Source organism: Hippoglossus hippoglossus, chromosome 22 (genome assembly GCF_009819705.1).
Source record: "Hippoglossus hippoglossus isolate fHipHip1 chromosome 22, fHipHip1.pri, whole genome shotgun sequence".
Lineage (NCBI taxonomy): Eukaryota > Metazoa > Chordata > Actinopteri > Pleuronectiformes > Pleuronectidae > Hippoglossus > Hippoglossus hippoglossus.
In genome coordinates this window covers 9,173,133-9,184,012 of record NC_047172.1, presented here as the reverse complement: position 1 = coordinate 9,184,012, position 10,880 = coordinate 9,173,133, and the positions used below count along the sequence as shown (strand labels likewise).

The window sequence follows — 10,880 nt, the reverse complement described above, 5'->3', positions numbered from 1 at the left end:
AATAAAAAGACAAATATCAAAATAAGGATTTGGCATTCATTGTTTTTCATGGTCGCATATACATACATTTCTCATGTTAATTTTTCACCATTATGTACACGTTAAATAATCTTGGACTGTTATACATTTGATACTGAACTGACGGTCATACAAAATATACAGTCGATCTATATGTCATAATTCTCAATCTTAAAAGTTTGTATCTTTAAAAAATAAAAACAGTCAAATGTATAAAGACCATGGATGACTAACGTAACAGTGTTGTGTCGGACTTTGATATTAAAACACACGTCTTGGCTTAAAGGAATCTCACATCAGTGTAAATCAAGTTAAAAATGGGTTCGACACAGAGACGGATGTAAGTTGATCAAAACAACGATCAGAACTGCATGCCAACGAGTAAAAAAATAATTGCAATGTGAGATATAATAAATGTCATCGTTATTATATTATTTTACAAACTTTTCACTCACAAGCAAATTCACAGGCTATTTTCCAGCAATTGACTTTGGTGCTATCCACTGACAGTTTTTCTTCAGAGAAATACAGCTTGTTTACGTCACTGTCCACAATGTCCACAATGTCCACTGTGGGAAAAAACTGTCTCTTCAGCGAAGATGCTGCTTAATGAACAGAGCGTTACACAGAGGATGGCGGTGAGATGTTTGATCCTATGTGCTACACACAAAGATATTAACTGTAGAGGTCAGCTGTTCTTCTACAGTGACAATGATCAAGATCAGTCTTTGCTCTTCAAGAACATCGACGTGTTCCACTTCATACTTGTGGCAGAATACTGAAATGGAAAGCCCTCGCAGGGAGCCTACACTGGAGGTGGTCCGTTCGTGTAGCTGAGCATCGGGTAGAAGGAATGAGCAAAGTTGTTGGACTGAGTGCAATAGTCCTCCTCGGTCATTGGCAGCAGGAAGGCAACGACCACTAACAGGAGCAGGAGGAGCTGAAAAGGCAACGCCGCCCAGAGGATGCGCCACAGATACGGTGACCTACGAACCGCCGGCGTCTCCGAATCAGAAGGGAAGGAAGCGGATCCAGCGCCGCTGCGAGACCTGATCGCACACAAACACGCATTCACAAACGCAGCACAGACTCAGGTTTAGTTACGCACATCGATCTGTAGGATCAAACAAGAATCTGCTTTCTCATCCGAATCCCTGGTTTCATAACTGTGACTGGGAAAGCTATCTTCAGAAAATCCTAATAAATTAGTCTGATTGAATGAACTTAACTGTAACTGCATCCTGATCTAATAACCCTGTCACCATAAACTTCACTGTTCACCATTTTTCGACCAGTTTTCAATCCAAATAAGGTCTCAGGTCAGCGACAGGGGAACTGCATGGGAGTGCTTCGGTTGTAAGCATCATGCTGCGTTCACAGACACAGTCAACATGGTTCAAAGCAATGCTGGAACAATGTGTGACGTTGTGATCTGCATGCTGACTGAGACTGGGTGGATAAACACAACTACAGAGACAGTCACGAGAACAGTTAACAAGACATTCTGCACTAAACAAATGCGTTTATTATGTGAGCTTGCATTCCTTTGCAGAGTGTGTTAAGATGACGGACAACAGGCATGCTGCAAGTACCAGCTGATAGTCAGATCTCTTTTTTTTAAAAAGGACTCTTTGAAAGTTTGTGTCCTGTTAAAAAATGCAAAGCATGCCGAGACAAGAAGAGCATAGCCATTAGAAAGAGCTTCTTTAACAAAATAGTTTAGCTTTTTGTTTAAATGAACAGTTTGGGAAATATGCACATTTGCTTTCTTGCTGAGGGTTAGAGGAGGATGATTGGTACCATTCTGATCATCGACTGTATGTCAAGATAAACATGTCTCCACTTCCCCACACTGACTAGAACTATTTACAACCATCAGTGTGATAAGAACTACCTAACATTTTATTATCTATATAAAATGTTATTTGACATATTTTCTAGTTTGGTCCATGTCCCATTGACTAACATGGAGGACCTCTTCTGCAGCCAGCCACCAGGGGGTGATCACGACTCTTTGGCTTCACTTCTGGGGAGCGGTCATATCGTACATACAGTCGATGAGCTAGAGCCAGGAGATGATTAGCGTAGCTTTGCCTAAAGACTGTTTCCAGGCTCTTAAAAGGAAAATCCCAGCGAGAAAACAAATGAACGTGTTTCCCAAAGTGTCAAAGTCTTTATTTGCATCGTTTATTTTCACCATCACCCTCAGATGTTCTCAAAGGTTAGAGGACGTTGTCAGTAAAAGCGAATAATTGAAAAGCATGTTTACTTACTACTCTAAAAACAATTCATGTATGTATTTTAATATGGAGAGAATGGGTCTGCAGCAAGATTCTCTAATTTAACTAATGTGATCTGTGACTTGAGGAATGCATGGATATTCATGATGGTGATGTTCTTTGAGTTTTGCTGAAGTGCCCCTTGACCACTTCACAAAATGGAGACCTGAGAGGCAAGACTCACAGATGAGACACTGAGGGGGGGGGGAGAGATGGTGGAGAGTCAGTGTGATAGCAGCAACAGCATCAGAAGAAGAGGAGGAGGAGGAAGAAGAAATGTAATACACGAGAGAGAGAGAGAGAGAGAGAAAGAGAGAGAGAAACTGCAGCCTTTGCATTGTTCATTGCAGACATTTCCTGGCTTGGCCATTTGAGAGGTAAAGGCGTGTGTGTGTGCTCAGTAATAGCGAGGGGTAGTTAGACGTAGAAGAATATTTGTGGAAGACGTAAGAAGTGCCCTCTGGTTAGCGTTATCAAGCAGCCGAGGACGTTGGCGGAGAAGAGGCCTTGCACCATTCCTTGTGAAACTGTTATCAAGGATGTGTGGGCTGCCACTCACCTCATCACCTAACCTACACACAGTGTCTAGACTTGCAGAAGATGATGGAATTCAAGACCATGAGCTGCTAATCTGGCACATGCATTTGAATCGGAATTTTACGATTTTTTTTTTTAGCTCTTTTAAACTCAGCTGTCGTCTAAGACTTGGGGAGGATCATAAATCGTGAGTCAGCCTCCAAGTGCATCATGAGCGGATGAGTTCCATTATCTTCTGGGTGTGCTAGAAACCAACAGAAAGGTACCTGTGGTGTGGACTGCTCACAGAGGGTCCAGGCTGTGACAGACTACTTTTGCCCCGTTGCTGTTTGCAATGAACAGGGGGGGGGGGGGAGGGGGGTAAAAGAAAGAAAGTATGTTTCAGTCCAGGCAAATCAAGACAAAGCTACCGATGAAATCCCCAAAAATGAAAGAAGGGCAGCAACAAAATCAGACGTGAAGGTGATAGATTTTGTAACCCCGTGATAATAAGGACTCTGGCTTTGGCTTGAGAGTGCAACAGAGTGACTGCAATAGGAAGCTACAGAAAATGCAATGGTATGCATGGCTCTCTGATAACAGTGATATTCAGAAACATACACATAGTAGAAGCAGCAACATGCTTATTTGGACTGATCTTTAAATGAATAATGACTCAGCACTAAAGTAGAAATATAGCTCTCTCATTCCTGTAGCTTACAATATAAAACAAATATAATATCACGCTTACTACATCATAAAATCACACTTTGTATTTGTCTTTTGTAATTTTCTTAAAGCCAGTGTTCTGGGGATAACACTACGAGGATAAAAACAATATTAGAGTGAGAGGAAATTGAAGGAAAGTCAATTGGAAGGAGATATTCGTAGGATAGTTTTAGTTTGAAAATAGTGGAAAAAGAAAAAGTGATCACTTGGTTAGTCTACCAAGAAGAGGAAGGAGTAAATGAAAAAAGATAGAGAAAGGAATTCCCAGTTTTCTAGCAGGATTTGCTCTGGGAAAAGACGACATGCAAGAGTAAGAGTAAAAGGCTTGGAGAAGTTCAGAATTCAAGGGGTGTGATTGTAAAGCAGGTAGTAGAGGTGTAGAAAAGAGTGAGGAGAGGTCTTGGGATGACAGGGGTGAACTGGGCCTCAGTGGGGGCATTCAGGGCACAAGTTACTATGTGCGGTGTCCCAGAGGGGTTACCAAACAGCTGGCTTCTCATAGAGCAGCATGGACAGGTGTGTGCAAACGTTACCGATCGTCGATGACTCGGCGTGCTGCGTCCTGACACGGGACTGAGGGAACCGGATGTGTCCAGCTCATCAGCAGAGGACCAAGAGGACAGATCCTGTCAAAAGAAAATGTTTGCAAAAAGATAGAGATGTACGAGTGAGACAGTGAGGGAAGAATTGGATATCAGGCAGTGGTAGGCAAATTAAAACCTGTGAACCCAATCCGGCGTTTCCACCAAAACTGTTTTTTTGTTTATATGAAAACCTTTTATATGATTTATTTAAATCTACTGTGGAAAATACTGTAAAAACAAAAGTAAATTCCAATAAATATGATGTTCTCTTTCTTAGCATTTGTTTCGATGTCTCACTATGGGATACGCCCCTCGCGCCATAGTGAGACATCTCACTCATGCTACTCAGAGAACCGGGGTTACGACAGTAACCTAAAGTTTTGCTACCTTACTGCTTCCACATAGAGACATGCTAATTTAGAAACATTTAGATTCCTCTGCTTTAAATTTCAACAAAGTAACCTTTGTTAAATTCTGTTAGCTCTTATTTACCAGTTCCAAAAATTACCAGTGGTCTCGAAATACAACTCTAAAACATACAGTTCTGTAAATAAACTGAATTGTTAAATAAACTAAGTAAAATAAACACAACCTACTGAAAGCCTAGAGTCCTGTGCTTCCACTACAACTGTAAAAAGTGAACCCTGGACAGGTATACACTGAGAGAAGCTCTACCTGTTGGCTACTTGTGATGTCCAGAATCCTTGCCAGCTCTCTCAGGTCTCTGGTAACTTCCTTGAGCAGCAGTTTGAGTCGGTTCCCAATAACATGGACCTTCTCCTTGGCCTCCAGGCAGTCGCTGCCCTGAGAGTTGACCAGCAACTGGAGGGACATGTCCTGTAGCGAGGCGACTTTCAGCTGAGAGTCCAGGAGCTCCTGGCGGATTTGCTGTGTGGGAAAACAGACATTCAAAAATAATTGAAGCAACAGAAACAGACGCCTCTCCCATCTTAAAAAATAGGTGTCAGTAAACTTTAGTGTTTAAGCAGGAAGTATATTTTTTGCTTTGACCTGAATGACTAAAACTGTGACCTTGAGGCCATTCAACTTTGAAGGAGAGGGAATTAAGTCAAAGTAAACAGTTTTTATGATCATGATCCAACTAATGATTCAAATGATTAACCATTAATTCTTTTTAAAAAGGAAATTAAATACCGATAACACATTATTATATTTTCAAGGAGATATTTATATTATATTCATCTGAGGGAAACAGAAAATACAAGATGCTGCAGTTATGAGATGAGGAGTCACAGCATACTTATATATAACCCAAAATCTCAGTACAGCCCCGCACTAATACTACTCAGAAAACTCCCCTGCTACAAGCAATATGTATTTATAACAAACGTCTGTGCCTGTTCTTAATCTAATTTAAATCAAATGCCGTTCCACTCTAATCTTGTTACTAAAAATACTGATGTAATCAATAAGGTACCGTCAGTGTTTTGTGATGCTCATGGAGGGTGTCACTGTCCTGGATGGGGTCGATGGGAACCACCTCGTTCCTACGGCGGTCGATGTTTTCCAGCCACAGCAGCAGACCGTGGCTCATCTCATGGAAGTCCTGTTGATCAGACGTTAAACAGGAACTTTGAGATTCAACTCAGTACAGGGAATTTCATATACAGATGGATCGCTTTGTCCAAACAAGATTCATTGAACAAGCTGTGTTGAGATAGCGAGCGGATCTTACCTGACACTGCATGAGCGCTTCCTGTAGGGAAGACCTCCACTCCTCCAATGAGCTGCTCAGTTTATCCCAGTGGTTATTCATATCTTTCAGTTTGGCCTGCAGCTCTCTGGACTCCTCTGTGTCTGGCTGCACAAACTCAGCACTGCACAGGTTGATGGACATCACGATAGCCTTGCGCTTATCATAAGCCTTCTGCAGCTCCTGTCGAAAAGTAACAAAGAGAAGCATGATCTTACTTTACCGACAATACAAGGGGCCATATATAAAGACTTGGTTTCAAATGTTAAAGACATCTAAGCTGACTGAGGGGATCAAGTTTGTAAATTGAGAAAAATATACATATACGACTATTAAACCTTGAGCTTTTTGATGCGCAGCTCAATCGTCTGGATGTCGGTGCTGAGGTCCAGCCTCCGCTGCTGCTCCAGCTCATCCTCCGTCTCCCCGAGCCAGGTCCAGATTTTGTTCAGGTCCGAGTTCAGCTGCTGCCACTGCTGCTGGCTCTGCTTTGTGCGCATCTCCTTGCTGAGGCTCTGAGCCTGCAGGAGCTCCCAGCGTTCAATCACACCTAGGGGGCAGAATTTTAATAAAGTTTTGAATAAAAGAAATGAATTAGCCACTCAAATTCATATACTTGTTAATTGGACATGATCCCAAACAGATTTCTAAAGGGCCTACAAATTCTCTCATTTGTTCACTGGCCCCGTTCCTCCTGCTTTTAAAACCTGCAGGAGTTTGATCTCTCCTGAAGAAACCCACACTAGTTTTCAACAGTTTTAGATAAATCTCAAATTTACCTTTTTTCCCCCTAAAGTTACTCATCATTACCTGATGTCTGGGACTCTGAGCTACTGGGATCTGCCAGTCCAGACACCGTGTCATCCTCCTCCTTCAGCTCATTGCCCATCCTCTTCACTGTGTCAATACTGCCACGGCACTCACCCAGCAGCCGCATCTACAGAATGGAAGTGATAGGTCAAAGGAACTATTTGGCATAGTAGAAGCAGATATCAAATATTTTTAAATAAAAACTGCACTAAATGTAATGGCCTTTTATAAGCTATGAAAATATGATTATTTTAACAAAAGTAAAGAGTTTTTTTGGTTTTATCCCAGTGTGATGGTTGTTAAACTGCTTATAAATAGACAATTATTTATGATTTTAGTAATGATTCTATGAAGTGGTAAATGGGGCCTCAAGTCTTCATCTCTCTGTAAGTGTGACACATACGTATCCCAAGTACGAGGCATCCAGCTCCGTGCTTGTTGGAGTGCGGCTGCGGCTGCTCTCCGTTTGCTGCTGCAGGAAACGGCCGACGTCCAGAGGGTGAATGTGGGAGTCAGAAGAGGCAACTTCCCCTGGAGACACAACAACGTCTGGTCATCTTTGCAAAATGTGATTAAACATTCAACCAAAATGGTCACGTGAAATACACCCAACCCAAGAAGAAGTAAAACCCCGTTCAGACAGAGAAATCAGACAGAGAGAGCAAAAAGTGACCTTCTGCTCATTGGAATGCTCTCCTGTCCTCCTTGCGTCAGGAGTTTCATCCTTAATTTGAGTTACAGCGTTTAAAAGCATTTCTCTTAACGGTAATATGTCTCTGTGTGAACGGAGACACACAAAAATCTATTTTGAACAAATCTGCAATCCCTTCAGCAAGAAGTTCAGACTTGTTCACAGTGACAATAAAACAACATGCGTTTCTGAAACACAAAATGCACATTCAGAAAATCCAAAGAGGTTAGCTACACAGCACACTGCAAGTCAAAACGAAAGTAAGAAAGCCAGTTAGAAACAAGGGCTAGGCTGAATTCCATTTGGGTTCTGCTGAATCGGCAGAACCACTGAATTGAAGAAAGAAAAATGGAATTGATCCTATCCCCTGGTGTTAGAAAGTGAGACCAGTGTGTTTCCAAAGTGTGAACAAGAGTGGAAATAAACACAAATTAAAGTCCAAGGCTAGACTATTAGTGTTGTGTCACTCAAAGTGCGACTGTTATTTCTGGCCCCAAACACTTGTAGCATGCTGGGGTTCTGCCGTTGCCTACCAGTGGAGGACCTCAGTGTTTTTTCTGTTAGTTTAACATAGGCCTCAGGGCTCTCTGGGATCACTACATCTGGAAGAAACATTGTACAGTACACACATTCAGCAGTGGGCATTACACTGTTTGAACTCATTAGCTTTGACATTCACCAGTTGTTTAATGCACCACCAGAAATAAAAAAACTTGTCCCTCTGTATATTTGTGTTGTATTATATCTATAAAAGGTTATGACTGAACTTTTCTGTGTCTCGAGTTGGCTTTCAGTGGGAAGCTCTTGTAAATTTCAGCTGGACTCTAGAAACTAAACCTTACTGTAGCATTCACTGCTTTTGTATCCCAGAAACAATTATTTCTTCACATTATTACAGAAGTTGATTAAAGATCTGAAATTGTAGCATGAGTATTTTGTGTATGTTTGTTTGGAAACTAACCTGACATGGCCGAGGCGGGCCGCTGAATGAACTCTCCCTCCTCACTCTGCTGCTCTCTCAGGGCCCTGCTAGCGCTCTCCAGCCCGCGACTCAGGTCGTAGTCATGGTCCCACTCCAGGGGGATGGAGTCCACGCTGGCCGGAGTGTCCCTGCCCGATCGCTCGGTCCGCAGCTGGGCCGCCAGGGAGGCAGAGCGGCCGGAGGAAGGCAGAGGTGACAGGAAGCCATCCCCGAAACGTTCACTCCACGGCAGGCTGGACAAATCACCAGGCTCGTCCAGATCGAGCTCACGGTCCGAAAATGACACTTCAGTATCATCGTCTACAAGCTATAAAAAAAAAAGGTTTGAGGTCTGGAATCAAGCCATGAAAGATAGTGAACCTATAGAATAACAAATTTAAACTTTGCTTATTCTCAGATCTTACAGGAAGACGGATGAGTTTTTTGTAGTAGCGCTCCACTCGTCCAAACACTTCCTGACAGTAGCGCTGTAGCTCCTCCAGCTCCTCCTCGATGACAGCAGCATCCAGAGGCTCGCTCTTCTCTATCAGAGTTTCTCCCTGGTGGAAGATCTGCTCGATCTTGGCTGTTGTCAAGGAAATCTCCTGCTGGAACGACTGTGGGACCAGAGCCAGAAGATAAACACACATACACACGTCTTTATTGATTCAGTAGACTGAGTTCTTTCAGTCCTATTTTCAAAATGCAGAGCCTTTTCTAGAATTTGAATTCCTGATTTAATTTACTCATATTTTTCAGTATGCCTTGAGCAATATTAACATGTATGTAATGTCAGTGTACTTCAGCTGATCTAGAAACAAATACAAGACGAGACTGTAAGAAGGCTACGGTCTGAAACAATGGTGACAGACTTACCCTGAGTTGTTTGATCTTGGCCTGAATGTCACACTCAGAGAAGTGTTCGATGTTGGTCAGCTGCAGGTCCATCTCTGTCAGCCACACCAAGATGCTGTCTCTGGCCGTCTCAAACTCCTCTCTCTGACTAATAAAGTGCTACAAGGACGAAACAGAGAAGCTGTTGTTAGCATGACCTTCACTGAACAGTGTGCAAAGATAAACATCATGTGTCTTCTATCCATTAACCTCAGCAATGCTTTCTCTGTGGCTTCATTCATCATTCATTTAACATGCACATAAACAGGTATAACGAACGATTATTGATGCTAATAATATTATATTGTTAATGCACGTGCATGGTAAAGTACCTTGAGCCTTCGGAGGATGGAGGATACCCTCTTCTGCAGGTTGTCCCATCGCTGATTGGCATCGTTGGCCATTTCCCTCAGACGACAGGAAGAGTCAGTGCGGTTTTCTCTGGCCAGGCGGCGATATTGCTTATTGATTAACTCCAGCTGGGTCAGGCTTTCGTGGACTTGCCTCTGGAAGGCCTGTAGAAACACAAGGTTCTATAAATTCAGCAGCAGCCTTCTATGTCAAGAAAACGTAATTTGCTCTCCAAGTTTTTAATATTTTTTGGTCAAATATGTTGAAATATCTGTACCTCAAATTTCTTAAGTTCCTCTTTGGCGACAGTGTACAATACACCAGAAGAGTTGGGAAGAGCAGCAGTGTTTTCAGAAGTGGCCAGCCACTCCTCATATCGTGCAAAGTCATCTAGGAATTTCTGCCATAAACGCCACGTCTCCTCAATCCTAGCAGAGGGAAACGTTTATGAAGCAGTGTAATATTTACACAGAATAAAAAGGCTGACGTGTTCTCAGTTCATACATATCCAACTCACTTGAGTCTCCTCTCCATAGACAAGGCACAGATGCTCCTCCAGCGGCGATCCAGGCTACGAGTCGCCTGCTGGATGGAGTCGCACTCTGCATCGGTGGCGCAGGCGTCACAGTCGTGCAGAAGAACTTCACATAGATTCAGCACAGACGCAACTCCAGTGCTGTGTTTCTCTATGTCTCGCTGAAGCTCCTGAGTGGGGAAGAGGAGGGAGAGAGGGGTTGTGAATGTCGTGAATGGAGGATGGACAAAGAGTCAGATGAAAATAATAAAATAAATAATAATATAATATAAAATAAATTACTTTGGATTGATCATTTTCCGAAAAATATGTCCATACAAGAATGCAGTCAAAGGGATCAATTTCCATTACTGACAAACTAATTTGCCACTAAAGGACCATAAGATTTTAATTTATCTATCCCATTCAGAAAGAACATTTCAGCTCCTCGTGTCCCTTCTTAATTCATTGCTGCTCTGCCGGGACAGTCGACATTCCACATTTTGAGGACAACAAGGTCGAAAAACCACTCAGTGCTATTTGAAGGTTAGTTGAGGTTGAGGGGTGGGGGGGGGGGGAGGGAGGTTAATACAATTTATTATACTTATTAAAAGCACTATTCTGTATATTACCTGCTGCAGATCGAGCTTCCTCTGAATTTCCTGGAAGTCACATGAATCGTAGGCGATGGGTTTAGACAGCTCGGCCTCAATGTGGGCCAGCCAGGAGCGCAGGCTGTTCATGTTTTTATCCAGCTGCTGCACGGCCACCAGAGTTTCTCTCAGCTTCTTTACTCTACGGATACAATTTATGACATTC

General features: G+C 42.6%; 1 protein-coding gene across 6 annotated transcripts in view; it reads right to left on the bottom strand.

Moving 5' to 3' along the window:
* Nucleotides 1-16: 16 nt before the first annotated feature.
* Nucleotides 17-10,880, bottom strand: part of syne1b (spectrin repeat containing, nuclear envelope 1b) — a 71,614-nt gene continuing 60,750 nt past the window's right edge. For 3 of the 6 annotated variants that reach the window (XM_034577006.1, XM_034577002.1, XM_034577007.1), the window contains 17 exons: nucleotides 10,694-10,856; nucleotides 10,065-10,252; nucleotides 9,825-9,975; nucleotides 9,529-9,711; nucleotides 9,179-9,316; nucleotides 8,728-8,919; nucleotides 8,303-8,630; nucleotides 7,875-7,943; nucleotides 7,054-7,181; nucleotides 6,651-6,777; nucleotides 6,179-6,390; nucleotides 5,823-6,023; nucleotides 5,565-5,693; nucleotides 4,802-5,014; nucleotides 4,076-4,168; nucleotides 3,101-3,159; nucleotides 17-1,067 (listed from right to left, as the gene is read on the bottom strand). In XM_034577006.1, coding sequence (XP_034432897.1) covers nucleotides 824-1,067; nucleotides 3,101-3,159; nucleotides 4,076-4,168; nucleotides 4,802-5,014; nucleotides 5,565-5,693; nucleotides 5,823-6,023; nucleotides 6,179-6,390; nucleotides 6,651-6,777; nucleotides 7,054-7,181; nucleotides 7,875-7,943; nucleotides 8,303-8,630; nucleotides 8,728-8,919; nucleotides 9,179-9,316; nucleotides 9,529-9,711; nucleotides 9,825-9,975; nucleotides 10,065-10,252; nucleotides 10,694-10,856 — 2,818 coding nt within the window. In that variant the 3' untranslated portion in view covers nucleotides 17-823. The remainder of the gene's footprint in view (nucleotides 1,068-3,100; nucleotides 3,160-4,075; nucleotides 4,169-4,801; nucleotides 5,015-5,564; nucleotides 5,694-5,822; nucleotides 6,024-6,178; nucleotides 6,391-6,650; nucleotides 6,778-7,053; nucleotides 7,182-7,874; nucleotides 7,944-8,302; nucleotides 8,631-8,727; nucleotides 8,920-9,178; nucleotides 9,317-9,528; nucleotides 9,712-9,824; nucleotides 9,976-10,064; nucleotides 10,253-10,693; nucleotides 10,857-10,880) is intronic. The other 3 variants (XM_034577005.1, XM_034577003.1, XM_034577004.1) reach the window with 2 other exon arrangements.